Source organism: Stegostoma tigrinum, chromosome 16 (assembly GCF_030684315.1).
Source record: "Stegostoma tigrinum isolate sSteTig4 chromosome 16, sSteTig4.hap1, whole genome shotgun sequence".
Classification (NCBI taxonomy): Eukaryota; Metazoa; Chordata; class Chondrichthyes; order Orectolobiformes; family Stegostomatidae; genus Stegostoma; species Stegostoma tigrinum.
The window spans coordinates 40,390,958-40,409,981 of record NC_081369.1 but is presented as its reverse complement, the minus strand read 5'-3'; the positions used below and the strand labels follow the sequence as shown (position 1 = coordinate 40,409,981).

Sequence of the window (19,024 nt, the reverse complement as noted above, 5' to 3'; positions counted from 1 at the left end):
TTCTTTCTGCACCATAGGGATACTATGATTCTCTGAAAATAGGTCACAGAGAGGAAAGAATCTGTCTGAACTTAGTGCAAGGTCGAACAAGAGGGGAGAGGTCTGAAAAGTGAATAAGGGCAAGCCTTACATCTCTCAACTGGTTACAAAAGCATCTTATAGTGACAGTTACAGAAACAAGTTCACACTCTCCCTGAGCAATCTTGTGATTTCTCTGCAAACAATTGCGAAAATATTCACCATTTTTTTTGTTATCTTCCTGTTAAGGGATGACATTTTGAGCATGTGCAGTTTATATTATGCTCACCCTCATGTCTCTTTGCTACACATCTGACTACATATCAGAGTGGAAATAGACTATTTTGACAACAGTTACTTTGCATCTAAACTATGAGTTGAAAACAGGCAGTTTACCCAGGCTGTGCTAGCCTTTCTGAAAGAGTTAATTACAATTTTACAATATTTTCTTCGTCTTGTGCTGATAAAGAGTCTGCTGAGTTAAGGAAAAGATTCAAATTATTTAAGCAATATCTTTCTCTCTCAAGATGAAGCCAGAGAGAGAGCAAAATCATGTAACGATGATGATTTGCTTCATCTGACAAAGTTTACCTTCTCATTAGCATGTCACTGTCAGACTTAACCCCTTTTACTACAAGATTCAGCTATCGCTAGTTTTCTAATTTTGTATGAATTTTAATGTTTTTGACAAGTAGGTTTTCACAGAGATCCCCACTTTATTGGTCCTTTTATGATCTGCAGCTGTACATTTTCCTGACATCTAAAAAGTTTCTGTCCTCTCCTGAAGGCTGCTATGCAGTTTATCACACTTTACGGTTATGAGGATATTATGACTGCACACATAGAGGGAAGTTCAGGATCATTATGGAGTGTTAGCCCACCTAGTCGTCAGGCAATGATAACTGAATTAAAAAGCCATAATTCCGTGATGACACTTCGTCTTATGTGGACTTTTCAAAGGTAAGAATGCTCTGCAATATCACAAGTATCAAGTTGCAAGGACAATTTTTCTCTGCACTATGAGCTCCAGAATCATACTGCTAAAGAATGTAGTAATGATTTTATTGTGTATGCCACAAAGAAGTATTATTGCAATGATGCATGGCTTTGACATGTGCTTCTGAAGATATACTCTTGTCAGTGAATCATTTATTATGGCATTTAATAATAAGGAAGGAGCAGCAGCAGAGGATGAAAGAAAATTCTGCAAACATTGCGCTTTAGATTCCACTATCTCACGGACCACCTTGCTTCACGTGCTTGAAACCCTGAAGGTCAAGAATCAGCCTGTTCAGTCAGATGGTGAGATCCCATCACACTGAGTAGATGCCCTTCTCTGTTGGAAGGATAGCCGATGACAACAGTTTGAAAAGCGAAGAAAAACCTGCTGTGTCCCCCTTTTATGAAAAGGTTCACATCTTATTTCTTAAGCATTATTCATTCGACAGTCCAAACCAGACCATATAAATAAATCAAGTTTAACATGCATGTAAGTTTAAGATATTGTGGAAGTTTTATGTTTCAGATGAGAGGTTGATGTTAATAACAATATTGTTACATGAATAGACAGATTCTCGTCATTCATCTAGTGTCTGTTCATAGTTCAATGAGAATAATATTTAATAACTTTGTCTTTAGGGATCTGAGTCTAGGTGGAGTACATGAGCACACATCAGAAAAGCACACCATTGATCTGGAACCAAATGACCCTGTGCGAAAACAGTTGGCAAATCTTCTTCTGGGAACTCGGAAGGAGCCAGTGTATGCCTTTATTTGTTTGATTCATCTGAGTGCTGATAATAACAATGTTAACTCAGACATCAACTAGTCTTAGTGCATGTCTGTGGTGAAGCAATATTAGATTTTCAGATAAAACCAGAAAGTGCCAGAGAAATTTGACAAGCCAGGCAGCATGTGTGGAAAGAAAAAAAGAGTTAACGTTTCAAGTTCAATGACCCTTTGTCACAACTGAACGCAGCTGGGCAGCACTGTCACTGTCCTCAAAACATTGACTCTTTTTCTCTCAACGGATGCTACCAGACTGCTGAGTTTCTGCAGCACTTTCTGATTTTCTTTACCAATATTTTGATCTCCAATTAATTATTAAATTTGAGTTCTGTATTGGTGTTGTATGGAAATTGCATGAATTGACTTAGCATGAGAACTAGTAAGCAGAGTGGTTTTATCAAAGTCACAGCAAATTCGAGAATAGTGGATTAGGATGAAGTTTGAAAACCATACTAAAGAAATTAAAGGGCATGACAAAACCCTTCTGCTGATAGAATTACTACAATATATATTTTGATATATAATGGCAACTGTGACAATTAAAAATACTGGGCCATTTGTTAGAAATGCTCACAGGGATTGCATTGTGAATGTATGATTTTCTATCCATTAGTTTTAGTGAATGAAAAAACACGATGTGCACGTTCAGGATTTTCCACAATATGCTCAATATTCAGGGCATTCCCTGCTAAAGGGAGACCTCGCAAAATTGTCCCTTTAGATCAAACAAAATGTATTGATTTGATGTTTTGTATGATTTTTACTTACAGATTGATTTCACATATGTTACCAAAGTACATTAGAGCTCCAAATGGGCCAGATGCAAAACCTGTTGAACAGCTGTATCCAGGTAAAGTAACTTAATTATATAGTGGGAAACTTTTTCCCTTTTTTAAATGATAAATTACCATATTTACTGACAATACTTAGCACGTTCATCTTGCAGTAAATATTCTTTTGAAAACATCAATTTCCTTTGCCTTAATATAGTCTAGATAATCTTGTTTTGTCTCCATTGTTGTTTTATTTAAGTTACCACAATTTAGGTTCTTTGGAAGATTAAATAAAATCATGTAGAAGGTTGTTCCTCATCGAAAGGCAAGATTGAACATATTTATTCTGTCCATAATTTTTAATTCCATTTTTACCCAGGTATTGGTTAGTTTCAGAGCTCTATCCAAGACCTGAGCATCAAAATATTTGAGACTTAAATATTTCCCTTGAGCAAGCACCACACAAAAATCTCAGCTCTGTCTTTTGGAGATGCTAAATTTAAAAGCAGGTGCAAGGTTTTTGATATAACTAACCTTAGGTAGTTAGCTGCAACATGACTTCAAGCTGCCTGGAATTTCAGCATCCAGCTAATTCGACTTCTACTAAACGTTGAATGATGGCAGAAAATGGGTGAAAATTCTGTCCAAGGTTCTTGAATTCTAAACAGGGGCTTTACAGAAAAAAATGGTAGGAAAGAAGAGAGCGATCTTATATCAACAGGAAGCCACAGGATCTTCCAGGTAGACACATCAATGAGAGAGCCATAGAGGCCACTGCCAGGAATTGAGCCCTGAAGACCTGAAAATAGAGATGTTGGAAGTTGAATGATTTCGTATGACTAACCAAGATTAATCAATTCTTCTTCAAATGCCATAGATGCCACAGACAACGGTCCATTCACCTATAACTGACCCCAGAAAGATGAAGGGTCTGGGCCTAAAACGTCAACTTTTGTGCTCCTAAGATGCTGCTTGGCCTGCTGTGTTCATCCAGCTCCACACTTTGTTATTCCAGCAAGAATTTCAATTAGTCAGCGCTCGTACTTGACATTCATCTACTTAGCAGAATTTTTACACATGCAAATGCTGCAATGTTTATAACAACACTTCGCATACACTGCCAGTTGGTCAGTCATGGACATATTAGCAAAACAGATTGAAAAATACTGACTAATGCACATCAGTCTCCCTTGCAGTACTAGTTACTGTACAACTGGATGCAAGAGCAGCTAACCAGAGGAGTTCAGGCACGCTTCAATGTCCTAATCTTCATCCCCACTGATTATTTTGGTATTTTTGGACAGCGTATTGCCAAGGCCATAGCCAGCAGTGGGGCTGAAAACGTTGAAGCTTATTATATACTTGTCATTAATTATCCTCAAATCTCGTTTCCCCATCATCCTACAATTTGTTTCTGATTTACAGTCTCCAAAATATCATAAATATGCATCTATGACATTCTCTCTCTCATTTCTATGTTTAATGCATTTCTCCTTTCAGATACCCCACCTAGCCAGCCAGGAAGAGTAAAATAACAGTGAAGCGCAGCATCATTCAATCTCTCAGTCACAGCCACTAACACCCTACATAATTGATAGCATCGAGGTGGAATCCAAATGGTGACTTTATGAATGAGTGACTGGCCAGAGCAAGGAGCATACAGGTGGCAGCTTACTGGGGGTGGGGCACAGGAGGTAGTAGGGTTAGAAAGATGAGAAGGATGTAAGGTTCCACATGAGTTCCACTGTAGTTAGCTTAGGTACACATTATTGGGCAGCCTACAGAACAGGATTCACTATAAAATACTTAGCCATTGACAGGACTACCAGAAAGCTTGTGGTCAATGTCGAAGAGCACGAGGAAGTAGGCACCTACATGGTACAAGGGCTTCAGGGTGAGTGTGGAGCTCACTCTTTCCAGTGTGGAAATGGTGGCCAACTCTGTCCTCTCAGTTATGGAACATTGAGTCACAGAGTCATACGGTATGGAAACAAGCCCTTCGACCTGATTCGTCCACACCAACCGTGTTCCCAAACTGATCTAGTGCCATTTGCCTGCATTTGGCCCATATCCCTCTAAAACATTTGTTACTGTGTACCTGTCAAACTGTCTTTTAAATGTTGTTATTGTACCTCCATTTCCCACTTCCTCTGGTAGCTCAGTCAATATATGCACCTCTGTGTGAAAATTTGTCCCTTGGGTCCCTTTTAAATCTTTCTATTCTCACCTTAAACTAGTTTTGGACTCCCCTATACTGAGGAAAAGATCTTTGCTATTCACCTTATCTATGCCTCTCATGATTTTATAAAATTATCCCTCAGCTGCTATGCTCTGGGGGGAGAAAAATCCCAGCCTATCCAGCCTCTCCTTTATAACTCAAACCTTCTGGTCTCAGTAACATACTTGCAAATCTTTTTTGTACCCTTTCCAGTTTAATAAAACCCTTGTATAACAGGGTGACCGGAATTGTACACAATACACCAAATATGGCCTTACCAATATCTTGTACAGCTGTAACATGACATCTTAACTCCTGTGCTCAATGCTCTGGCCAATCAAGGCAAGTGTGCCACATGCCTTCTTTACCACCCTGTCTACCTGTGGCACCACTGTCACGGAACTATGCATCTGTACCCCTGGACTTTCTATTCAACAACACTTCCAGGACCCTACCATTAACTGTGTAAGCGCTGCCCTGTTTGTCTTACTAAAATGCAACATCTCGTGTATATATATGAATTAAACTCCATCTGCCATTTCTCGGCCCACTGAGTTGATCAAAATCCCATTATACTCTTAGCCTTCTTCACTACCCATTATACCACCGATTTTGGTGTCATCTGTAAACTTCCTAACCATGTCTTCTATATTCCCATTCAAACCATTTACACAAATGATGAAAAACCGTGGACCCAGCTTGCAGGAGACTGCTGGTCACAAGTCTCCAGTGTGAACAACAAACAAATGAACAACTTTTATTTCTCCCTTCTGTCTCCTGCCATGAAGCCAATTTTGCATTCAATTGCCTCAATGTTCCTGAATCCCATGCAGTTTAACCTTAGTAACCAGTCTACCATGCAGAACCTTGTCAAAGGTCTTGCTAAAGTCCATGTAGACGACTGTATCACTCTGCCTTCATCTATCTTCTTGGTCATCTCTTCAAAAAACTCCATCAAGTTTGTGAGACACAATTTCCCACACACAAAGCCAACCTGACTCTCCCTAATCAATCCTTGCCTTTCCAAATTCATATAAATCCTGTCTCGCAGAATCCTCTCCAATAATGTACGTACTACTGACGTTAGGCTCAGCAGCCTTTAGTTCCCTGGCTTTTCCTTTAATCATTTCTTCCTTTAATAAAAGCACAATAGCCAACCTCCAGTCTTCCAGCACCTAACCCATGGCTATTCATACATGTATCTTTACTTGGGGCTGTGCAATTTCTTCCTGAGCATTCCACAATGTCCTGGTCTTGGGATTTGTTTACCTTTAAGAATTTTAAGACTTCCAGAACCACCTCTTCTGTAATGTGGACTCTTTTCAAGACATCTTTATTTATTTCCCCAGGTTCACTAGCTTCCATGTAAATACTGATGAGAATTATTTGTTTAGCACATCACCCATCTACTGTGGTTCCTAACATAGATTGCTTCAATGACCTTTAAAGGGCCCTATTATCTCCCTAGTTACTGTTTTGCCCCTAGCATATTTACGGAATCTCTTTGGATTCTCCTTTTCCCTTATCTGCCAAAGCTATCTCATGTCCCCTTTTAGTCCTCCTCATTTCCCTTTTAAGTGTTCTCCTTTCCGCCTCCCATATGCCTCAAGGGATTCCCTTGATCCTGGCTGCTTACACCTGACACATGCTTCCACCTTTCTCTTGACCAGAGCCTCAATATCTGTAGACATCGAGTGTTCCCTTCTCCTGGCAACCTTGCCTTACACATTAACAGGAAAATGCTGGCCTTGAACTCTCATTATCTTGCTCTTGAAAGCTTCCAACCTGCCAGGTGTCCCTTTACCTATGAACAGCTTCCCTCAATCAACTTTTGAATGTTCCTGTCTAATACCCTCAAAATTAGCCTTGCCCCAATTTACAAATTTAGCTTCTGGATCAGATCTATTCTTTTCCATAACTATTTTAAAACTAGTAGAATTATGGTCATTGGTCTCAAAGTGCTCCCCCCACTAACACCTCAGTCACTCGCCCTGCCTTATCTTCCAAGACAAGATCTGGCCATCTACATATTGATTGAGATAACAAAGTGTGGAGCTGGATGAACACCGCAAGCCAAGCAGCATCACATATTGATTGAGAAAGTTTTCCTGAACAAACTTAATAAATTCCTTCACATAAATCCCTTAACACTATGGAAGTCCCAGGCTATTTTTGGAAAGTTAAAATTCCTTACTATTACAATTCTATTATTTTTACACCTATCTGCAATCTCCTTACGTATTTGCATATTACACAAATCATAATAGAGAGGCCACCAATGACTGCATGCTACTACTACATGCTGTCACTCCTCCCATTAGAGCTCTGATTAATGTGCAAAGGAGCTTGAATGTTGTCAGAGCAATCCAGCAATTTGCTGTCTGCGGGATCTGTAGAGCTCTACGGAGAATAGTTAATACTGTTCTCTTATCGCCTGACAGCATTCAACTTACTGTACTTCACGCCTTCAGTGCTCTTGCCATTTCCGGATCGCTGCTTCCAATATCAAGGTGATACAGTCTAAATCTGGGCCTTCCAGTCCTAAGGTTGCTCCAAGATCATGTGCAATCTCATTCATTGCAAGTCAGCAGCCAAACACAGACAATGGGATAGTTCTGCACAGCAATACTGAGAAAAGCAGAGTCACATTGAAGACAGACGCAAAACGAATATACTCGGGTGACTACTCACTTATATGCAAAAGGACATGATTTCATTTATATGGTCAGTTTGAAATGTTTATGGTATGGGCTTTTATTTTTGCAATGTGGCCAAATCAGCACTGAGATTGCCAATGAGAGAGAAAAGATGAAGCACAGGACTATTCATGAATGAAGAATTGGAGATGGAGGAGTCACCAGACTCAGATTAGTTCTTCATAGAAAGCCCAGTCAGAAAGGAGGTGCCAATCTTGTCTGCTCATTTTCTTTACCTCTTCCTATTCTTCATGCTCCTCTTGCTCTTCAATTACTCTCCATATGGAGGTGACACTTCACCATGGTGAGAATGTTTAGTATGTAGCAGACCATCACAAACCTTAACACACATTGCAGTGCAGACCATGGAATTTAGCTATTGCTGCATGTCAGCAGTCTGCTATCACAGCCAGCTTTTCACTACGCACATCAACTGCATCAGTTGCACACTGGAGGTATGACTACAATTGATTATTGCACGTTGGTGTCGTGGCTAGAACTGATTTACTGCACACTAAATAACCCACAAAACTAGTCCTTATTACTGCAGTGATGAATGCAAGGCCTTGTATGAAGTATATTATTTAGGATTTGGCCTATTAAGAAAGTACTGATACAAATTTGAAGTTGTCAGGTACAATTTCATAAGTTTTACTACTTCTAAACTACTGCATTAAAACTGTTTCACCACTGACAGATGATGAAAATAGCTACCTGAATATGACCATGGAACTACAAAGGCATGTTGGCAAAGATGCAAATGATTCGGACAGTATCTTGGAATGGTGGGTGATACAGACCAAGACTGATGAATGTAAACAAAATGAATGTCATGAACTACAAATGATCATCTTCAATGACAAGGTCAGCCCACCAAGCTTGGGCTTCCTTGCTGGACATGGGTATGTTTCTCTCAGAAAGTAACAGTAACATTTGTTTCCTTTACATAATAAAGCTTTCAGAAACAACGTAGCAGCTGGAACTGAAATTAATAATTAAGATATGATCTTTGTTAATTTGCCTCTGATACATTTCAAAATGTATTTTAACCATATCAGCCAACACAAGAGTTAAAATCTGTGATGGACTATCTGTTCTTCGTACATGAACCAAATTTTTAATGTCTTTTTTTGAGAGGCAGTTAAGGCCTATGCATGGCTCGTCCTGGAGACTCAAAACTGCATGTATGTACATCAGGTTCTTGACAATGTCATCAGAATCCCAATGCAATTGTAACTGAGTGCGTTCATAAAGCTTTTAAATTTGTTAAGCCATAGACCCCAATAGCTTTTTAACATAAAGGAATACCCTCAATACCAATCAAAAGAAAACTGATGGACAAGATTTTTAACACTTTTATTGTAATAAACCAACCAAAATTCACCTATTTCAAACATAAATGAGTAAATAATGTTTCAAATAAAAAGGTTACTTTCCCATTTTAATTGTGGATGCAGCAAAGATATATTTAGTGTAGACACAAGCAGTTGCATCCCTTTCCGCTCAAATATTTTTACTTATTTATTCATGGGTATTTCTGGCTGGCCCAGTATTTATTGCCCATGTAGGCCAGTCCACTTAAGGATTTCTTTCTCTAAAGGACATTCATGAATGAGATGAGATTTTTCTTGACATTATTAAATTCTTATTTCTAGTATATTTTTGAATGCAAATTCCACCATCTACCCCGGTGGGATTTGAACCTAGGTGCCCAGAATATTACCTGGGTTTCTGGATTATTAGTCTTGCAATAATTTGCTAGGCCATCACCTACCCTGTTGACAATCTCAATCCTTCTAACTTGGCCTTTAGTGCAAAGGACTAAATGCATTTTGCCTTCATTGGTTTTACTGGCAGCCACAGGTAGCCAGGATCCTCTGATCAGGCACACACACTAAAGTCCCCTTGCACTTGCAGCTCAACAGACCTGATGGTGTAGCTGTTTCCAGTGCCTTTTCAGCAAATGATAACCAATGCAAACAATTTGGTGCTCCGATACAAATGCTCAGGTCTTCATTATGCTTGAATTTTTCACACATTTTAGGATTTTGGTCTCTTTCAGCTTGTTCACACATGATATCACCAAGAACATCAGTTGTACTCTCCTCTTACTGACAAACAAAGAGTTCCTTTACATGTAGAAGGCATATCTTTCTTCCCTTTACACAAATTCTCATTTCTGAAAGGTGTCTGCTCAGGAGTGTTGCCCCAGAAAGACATGAATTCAACATTTCAAACCACCCATCGCCACCACTACTTCCACCTTCTCAGCTCCCAATTGGCTTTCGTTCCATAACAACCTCACTACAGTTTAACTTCTCTGAAATGATTCAATGTCCAGGTAACCATTAACCCCGTTGCAGTGTCATCTTAATTCTGCTTTGTACTTAAAGGTTAATCTCATAAAAATAACTGACTTTTCCCAAAGTGCAAGGTTCAACACGAATTGCAGAGTCATTTTAAATTTAAGGCCTCAACATCTCCAAAAACCTAGTCTTGCAAATGATATGCTTCTATCTCACTGTGCCTGACAATCTTCCGAAGGCTGCAATGTGAGCCTGCGCAGTATGAAATCCTCTCTATGTCCCAACTTTGAAGCTTTTTGTTGTCTCAAACCTTAAGGGTTTCTGCATCACATTTTTTTCAAAATTGACCAAAATGTAACTTGAGTAGATTTCAGGTACTTAGTCAAGTAACATTTCATATTCAAAAGTATTGTAGAGTCATTATTCCTTACTTCAGAAACAGAACAGAAAAAAAACCCTTCCATTTATGTTGGTCCAGATTTTCTGGTAGCAATAGAAAAAATTGTTGGTGTTTGCTGTCATTATTTCTCTTAAGCTGACAGTAATTTCTGGAGTTGGTTCATATGTGCTTAAATACAGAAATTGAGAAGTTGCTGTCAGTAACTTTACAGTTCCAATTGGGCAATGTTCACATGCTGTGAATACATCCAAAAGCCTTCATGAAGGTTGCATGCTCTGTTTAAATTACTATGTAAGCAACGTGCAAAAAAATAGAGATCGTTTTTAAATAAATCACTTGCACATCCTAAATAATTTCAGAGGGAATGTGACCTATTGAATATGCAATCCTCCCAAGCAGCAATCAATTAGAAATTGTTGAACTGACAAGAACTTCTATTCTTCCATTATTTATCAAAACGCCTTCAAGGTTTTGTAAAGCACAATTGGAATGTAACTAGATTTTTTAACAGTATATTAAGTTAATAATTATATTTTGAGAGTTTCATTAGCTCTGGAGAAGTAATTTTATGTTTATTCCATATCAAATATCTCCATTAAAGTTTTGTTTTTATTTGTTCCCGGGTGAAGTGCCACCCAAGTGGGCTGTGTTGTCCTTGGTGTTAGACTTGCTGAGGTTTGATGATGCTGCATTCATTCAGCTAAGCGGAGAAAACTCCAGTGCATGTTTGACTTTTGACTTGTGAATGGAGGAATGGCTTTGAGGGGGGTGACTTGCTGCAGATAGCCCTACTTTTAACCTGCTGTTACAGTCACAGTATTTATATGGCTATCTAGTTAGAGTTTCTGGCCAGATTGTTGCTAGTGTGAGATTCAGTGATAGAACATAGAACAGTACCACACAGGAATGGGCTATTCAGCTCACCATGCTATTCTATTCTAATCCCATCTGCCTGTACATGGTCCATATTCCCTGCCTATTCCTGTGTCTGTCTAAACACCTCCTAAGCTGTGCTATTGAAACTGCTTCTCCCACATCCATGGTATTAATAGTAATTGTGTTTAAAGACTTGAAGATAATATTGTTGGTCATCATTTGGCAAATACATAGCATAAATGTTACTTTGCACATATCAGCTCCAGTTGGATAGATGTTGTCTAGGTTTTGATAAATGCAAGCATGGACTATTTCAATCTCTGAGGAATTGTGCCTAAATGCTGTGGAATGATCAACATCTGACTGTATGATGGAGGAAAGGCTATTAATGACACAGAATTAGATGGTTGATCCAAGGACACTGCACTAAGAAACACCTGCATTTTGTCCTTGCATATGAACATATAAGCTAAGGGCAGCAGTAAACCAATCATCCCCATGAGCCTCTGTCTTTACCTCGTCTGCCCTACATGTAACTCCAGACTCCCACCAATGTGGTTGACTCTTACCTGCCCTCTGGGCAATTAGGAATGGGCAATAAATGCTGGTCTGGCCAGCGACATTCATATCCTATGAATGAATGTTTAAAAATAAAGATCATAGCTAATGTAAGTGTGGCTTTAATGCCATAGTTCCACCTAACCTTGATAACTTTGACTCCCATATGAATACAGGAATTAAGCCTCCAACATGCATGTGCACCTTCCTCTGTAACAGGCATGACTTCAGCCAGTGCTCAAATTTTTTCCAATTCCCATTGACTTGCATTTTACTAGGGCTCCCTGATGGTTTAGTTGATCCCTTGATGAGCAATCAATTTTCACTTCATCTCTGGGAATCAGCTCTTTTGTCCATTTTTGAACCAAATTTTTAATGAGTGCTGAATGGCTCTGGCAGTACCCAGTGAACTGGTAATCTTGCTTTTTGTCAACTGATGCCAGTATTGTAGCTATACTAGAAGAGATTGACCAGGGGCGTGAGTAGCTTTGTCACTGGCCATCATTTATTTCTCACTCCTAATCACTTTGAACACATGGTGGTGAGCTGCTTCCTTGATCTGCAGCACAACACGTGGTGCTTTTAGGAAGTGAGAACTTGGAATTTGACTGACCAAAGGAATAGCACTATAGTTTTAAGTCAAGATGGCTTGAAATGAAGCTTGCCAGTGGTCATGTTCTTTTGCTTCTGCTGCTTTTGTCCTTTTAGTTAGGACAGGTCACAGGTTTGGATGGAGCTGCTGATGAAGCCTTGGTGATAGAGTGTAAAAGATTTTGGTGATGGTGAGGTAGCAATCAAGCAGGCTGCTTGGTCCTGCTTGAGTATTGATGAAACAGTACTAATCCAGGCAAGTGAGAATAATCCATTACAGGCCTGACTTGTACCTTTGTAGTTGGCGCTCAGACTTTGGAGAGTCAGGTGGTGAATTATTCATTGCAGAATTCCTGACCTCTGACCTGCTGTCACGGCCACAGTATTTATATGCCTGATTCAGATCAATCTTTGGTGATCCTAGGATGTTGATACTGGGGTTTGAATCCTGTCACTATCTGAGGAATATGAAATGGAGTGAAATTTTTACAATCAAGAGTAGACATCTCCCTGTTTCTGTCCTTCAGATGGGTAGGGGGTGATGGTGGGGGCATGCAGTCATTGATGGAGCAGCTAAAGAAGGTTGGGTCAAGACACTATTCTGAGGAACTCCTAAAGTGGTGTCCTAGAACTAAGACAATTGACCTCCAACAACCCCACCAACTTTCTTTGTGATAAGTATGACCCTAACCATCAGACATTTTGTCCAATCACTATTGTCTTCAGTTTTACCACTGTTCTTAAGTCAATTGCTGCCTGGATGTCAAGGGGGTGTCACTCTCACCTTACCTTTGAAGTTTGCCTCTTTTGTCCATGTCATGACCTCCCAAACCAAGTTGTCCTGATGGAACCGAAACCAAATGTCAGTGGACCAGGTTTAGTAAGTGCTGTTTTGATGGCACTGTTCACAATAAATTCCACCACTTTGCTAATGACCAAGAGTAGACTGATGGAGCAGTAATTGGCTGGTTTGCATTTGTCCTGTTTTTCATGGCCAGAACATTTCTGGGCAATTTTCCATATTATTGGGTAAACGCCAGTGTAGTTGCTGTACTGGAATATCTTAGTTGAGTATATAGCTAGTTCTAGACTATATAGCTATAGGAGCATAACTCTTAGTATGTTGCTGAAATGTACTTGAAGATAGCTCTTGCTGAAAGCTTGGTGATCCCTTTGTCTTGGCAAAGATTTAAGCAGGTTTCAAATAAATGGGAACATGCCTAGATGTTTGTAAATAGTATTCATTAATGTCAACAGCAAATGCTATTGCTACTCTGCTAAGCACAAAAGAGCAACCCAAAGCCATTTCTTCTTCACTGCGTTCCAAAGCATTTTTCAGTCAAGTTCTTTGAAGCTGTTATCAATGTAATGTAGGAAAGTATCTGACAGTGCTCAGATTACTACGCTGAAATGTCAACCTATATTACATGTTCATGAACCCTCAATCTTCTGATTTAACTCATCTGGATTTATTTCTGTCCTAATGTAGGTCTGAGCATAATAGAAATATTGACAATTGTAGTTTACTTTTCTCAGGGGAGAATGGAGAAGAAAATCAATTTCCTTAGAGTAAGGGACTAGTAAATTTGGGATGGATGAGAATCCATTATTGGGTTACTGTTACACAATTTCTGAATAGTGTAAGATTGACAAGCTCAATTGCCTTTTCATGATCTGTGTTTTCTTTCATTTTCAGAATAATGGGTCTTTATGTCTCAATTGTATTGGTTGTTGGGAAGTTTGTGCGAGGTTTCTTCAGTGAAATATCGTATTCTATCATGTTTGAGGAGCTGCCTTGTGTGGATCGCATCTTGAAACTGTGTCATGACATCTTCCTTGTGAGAGAGAATGGAGAGTTGGAGGTGGAGGAAGAACTTTATGCCAAACTGATCTTCTTATACCGGTCACCTGAAACAATGATTAAATGGACTAGAGAGAAAGACTAACGCAGCTGTCTGCATCCTCTTTACTTTCGCTCTACTTATTTCTTCTTGTCTGCCTCCCCCTTTTTGATCTTCTCTCTTTTGCTCATCTCTCCTTGTCTCTGACTTCTATTTTCTTGGCTGAGCCAAGTTGAATGTGTACATTCTGATTAATGGAATTACTTCAGATTATCAGAAATCTATTTATCTGCTTTACCCTCTCTTTCTTAATTATTCATGTGGGAGCTACTTCTTTCATGGTCTTAATAAAAGTAACTCAATGTCTTAGAACACAAATGCTACTCAATGAGTCTGACTTAAGAAAACTGAAATGATGATTTGGCAATGTCGTGTTGCTGAAGACTGCACACTAAATAGACGAGTTTGTATTTTGTTTCCACTGTTTATATGCAAAACAAACTTTTTAAAATCTCTGATAACACATTTTGATTATAGTCATTTAGCTTGAATTGGAGCTACAGTACTACCACAAATGGGAAAGCAAAATATATTGTCTACAGTTATCGGGCTTGAAGTAAGTCAAGAAAAATCCTCTTTCTCCACTTTCTGTTCAACACAATGCCAAGCTGATTATAGTTCTGCAATTAAAGCACAGAGAAATGGAGAGCTGAAGACACTTTTGAACCATTCTTATATTTTTAAAAAGATGTTAACTATTTTTGGGAAAAGCGTCATTGCCAGGAGACCGATTACTCAGAAACATTGTGTTTGCAACACAACTATGATAGACACAAAGTCCTGTGGGAACTCTCATGAAAACCTTTTACGATGAAAACTGAAAAGAATCACGGAAAGATTGTGACATTGAAAGCAGGAAGCCGAATTGATTCAACAATATTGCAAAATTAGCAGTAGCAAAACTGCAACATCAGAATAGTATCAAATTGTTATTTTTGTTTATATTTTGTTTACATACTTAAGAACTTTGAATTTACAGACCAATACCATTTCATAAGTCTCTCTGATTCCCAGATTAATCTGATTGTAGTAAATGGAAAACTGATTATTTTGTAATGACTAACTTTTACTGCACTTATCAATGAGGCTTTTGTGCAATTACTTTCTGTCAAAGATCATGTTGCAGTTGATTGTAAATACAGGACATCCAAGAGCACTAAGTTTTGTATTTTAGTATACAAAAAAATTAAGTTCAGTGGAAATGTTGATGATTGACATTTCTTTCAAAATTAAGGATGTCTGTCAAATGGCATTAATTGTATATGTTCTCCTTATTGTGATTTTAAAACAAATCTGATTACTAGACTGGGAAGATGTTTAAAAGCAAGTATAAGTAAAAGGTTGTTAGGAAATAGTATAACTTTCATGTACTTTACTGCATTACAGCAATACATTCTGTTTGTAACTAAATGATGCAACAAGGCACTCTAGTCTGTGCTGAGAAGTTCTTTGCCATTTTGGATTTATCATTGATATTAAATTATACCGAAATGGGATATGTTGTACTAAAATAGCAATCTTAAAATGACCAAAAATGCTTTAAAGTAGTACAGCTTAGGCAAACTTTTGAATATTTGGGATATCAAACACCATTTCTTAAAGGATTTAATCAAATTTTGACCATTTGATCTTAATTATTTTGTGACAAAGGATTTTCAAGTCAATCATTGAGTTTTAACTCTGTTATACAAGGCTTCCCTTTATGTTGCCTCTAAGAAATGGTTTGATTTTAAAAACACATTTGATGCCTTAATTTATAAACCCAAAGGAATATGATCCTATTGAAAATGCAGTAGGTCCAAGAGAACTGCCTACAATATTTGCAGTAATGTAATTTGTCCCTACTTATAACAAACATAGCCAATTGTAAGCAGTGTATTGTTCCCTTTGGTAACCTGGTTCTAAATGATTCTAAATAAAACCTGGAATTATTATTTTTTAAATATATATATATATTCTTATGTTCCAAAACCTATATGCTGCTTGATTATAGTAAAATCTATGGGATTCCATTTTGCACCTATTGCGTTCAATAAAAATGTACCTTTATACCAAGATTAGTTCAGTATCTTATTTTAGTGTCCAAACATTAACTATGATTACATAAAGATCATGAAAGGGTTTTGCATTACCTGTGAATCAATACTGAGTTGAAATAATGGGGGTGGCACTCATAAGAATTAAGTCTGCAGATTCAGTTGGCATTAATGAAAAGGTCCTAGAGATGACATGACAACGTTCTTTTTGTAAATATATAAAAATGAAATTGTTTCAAGCTTTTCCCCACAAAAGGGTGGAATGTTTCTGAAATTTTAAGACCCCGTCTGTAAATCCAAAGAACCAATGTTTTGTTTTTTGAATCAATAAATTTGTATCTGGTTCAGAACCCTGAGTTGTAGTGCATCAATAAATTTTTCCTGTCAATTTTGATTCATAGTGAGATGCATTGGAAGTTCAAAATATTATGCAGATTTTTACACATATCTGCACAGATATTCTGATTTCTGAGAGTTGGAAAATAGGTGATTTGAATTACAAGCAGCTTACACTGAGGATACAAGTTTAAAATCTACTCTGACTGTTCTAATGCAATTGCTCATATATATAAATAAGAAAATTAACAACCTGGTGATGAGGCAACTTTAATTTTCCAAATCTAGGCTAAAGAAAAATGCATCACAGTTAGACAACAGGAAGGAGCAAATCAAAAGGTTTATAAATGTTATCAAAACTGAACTATGCTGAAGATCACCTGACCAGGCTGATGGCTGCTGTTTTCTCTAGTGGTGTTTAATTTGTTACAAAAGCAATTTGTAATCCAATTCTGATTCAACCTGTGGTATTAACTTGAATAGAGAATAAATATGGTGCTCCCATATTAAAATTTTGTCATTTATCCAAGATTTCCAAGAAATTAAATAGGGTGAAAGGTAAGCAATTAATTAATAAATTTTGCCCAAAGTTAGAACCAATATTTCGGATGAAAGATAACTGGTTTACGAAGGGTTTTGTAGCATTTTCTGATTTCGAGTTGAAACGTGTGTAAAAGGCTTCAAATTTCCTCAAAAGCGGCTCATTAGCTCTTAAAACTGAAATGGTTGCTTTGATTTGCAATAAATAATTAAATGTAGCAATAGAAAATATAAAGAATGCAAGGTTATTATGAACATTAATCAAAATAATGTAGTTTCTTTAGCTGGTGCTCAATGAACACCATTATCTTACTGTTGTACTAATGACATCTCCTTAAAATACTGCCAGATTCTCTCAAAGCTATAATATTTAATTTAAACCACTTCCAATCATCTTGCTCATCAATTTTTCTTACTCTTTTCAAACTAAGGCAAGGAAATGACAGTAAATGAAAATAAAGAAAACTCTCGGCAAATATTATGCCTGAGCTTTCTTGACCTTTTGAATAGGGACTACAAAAACATTTGCTATCCTATTAGCTGCAACATATTAAATCCTGTTTTTTTTTCACATCAGCTGGCATTCCACTTTACTACACCTTGTATGTTCACAGCTCTTTCAGTCTGTATGTGAGAAACCAGGGGCCACAATGTGAATTACCAAACTGAGCAGGCCACCATGGTACAGGAAGATATTCAAGTTGGGGGGAGTGAAGGCAACAGAGGTAGACACAGTTTTTGATTACAGCTGAGAATAAAATTGCAGGAAGCTGTGTTGCCAGCCTATTGCCAGGATTTATGGCACTTGGTCAGGGCTGGTAAAGATCTTAGCATTGAAAAAGGGAGAATCCACTTCTTGTGATCCACGTGGTTAGAAATATCTTAGTTAGGGACAGGATAAGTTCCCCTTTGGGAGAATGAGCAGCTAGGAGCTAAATTAAAATATAGAACCACACAATGAATAATCACTAGATTATTCCTTGAATCAAGAGTAAAGCATAGAGCAAATTGATTTTGTAGAGATGAATGAATTGTGTGGGGGAAATGGGTTTCAATTCATAGGGCACTGGCACCAGTACCAGGGATGGTGGGAGCTGTACTGATAGAACAGCGTTCATCTGAACCATCCTGGGCTCCAGGGTTCTTGAGAATTGTCTTACTGGGAGAGGAGATGCAATAAGTCAAAGGGAGCCTATAATTGAACAGAGTAGTAATTGTGTAATGATACAATAGTGCAACAGAAAGCAACAGTTAATGTAAACATAAGAATACAGCAGCAGGTAAGTGATGTGGTAGATGTCAATTCAGGGGTAATTTGTGCAATCACGTGATTTTTTTTCATTCAAATTGACATTTGACAAACTGGACACCATTCCGAACAATGCACTTCACTTGATTGGCACCACATCCACATTCACTCCCTGCACCACCAATGCTCAGTGCAGCAATATGTACGCTCAATGAGATGAACTGCAGGAATTCACCAAGGCTCCTGAGACAGCATCCTCCAAACCCACAATGACTTCCATTTAGGGCAGGATATCTGTTAGGAACACCACCACATGGACCTGTGAATGGACTTCTCAAATCTCAAATTTAATGTTGATCTTGCTTTTTGTGCACCTTCTTTGCAGACATAGCTTTGTATTCCTTGCTCTGTTCTATCATCTTATGATCTTTGTAAGCTATTATTGACCTGTGTTGCACGCAAAACAAAATCTTTCACTGTACCTAGGTAGATGCGGCAATAATAAATCAAATCAAATTGAATTGAGACATGCAAGTACCCTTCCAAGTCACTCACCATCCTGGCTGGAAATATAACACCATTCCTTCAACGTTGTGATCAAAATCTTGAAATCTCTCACTAACAGCATTTTGGATCTAACTGCACCAAATAGAGTGTAGTGGTTCAAGAAACTGCTCACCACCACCTTTTCAAGGGCAACTTAATCGGGGACAATAACATTTCATAATTTAATGAAAA

The 19,024-nt window shown here is 38.1% G+C and overlaps 1 protein-coding gene across 4 annotated transcripts in view; it reads left to right on the top strand.

Moving 5' to 3' along the window:
- piezo1 (piezo-type mechanosensitive ion channel component 1) overlaps nt 1–16,457 on the top strand; it is a 337,749-nt gene extending 321,292 nt beyond the window's left edge. For 3 of the 4 annotated variants that reach the window (XM_059651724.1, XM_059651725.1, XM_059651723.1), the window contains 5 exons: nt 806–978; nt 1,657–1,779; nt 2,577–2,656; nt 8,191–8,395; nt 13,921–16,457. In XM_059651724.1, the coding sequence (XP_059507707.1) occupies nt 806–978; nt 1,657–1,779; nt 2,577–2,656; nt 8,191–8,395; nt 13,921–14,170 (831 nt within the window). In that variant the 3' untranslated portion in view covers nt 14,171–16,457. Of the gene's footprint in view, nt 1–805; nt 979–1,656; nt 1,780–2,576; nt 2,657–8,190; nt 8,396–13,920 lie in introns of those variants that run through there. The other variant, XR_009446804.1, reaches the window with a different exon arrangement.
- Nucleotides 16,458–19,024: the final 2,567 nt, after the last annotated feature.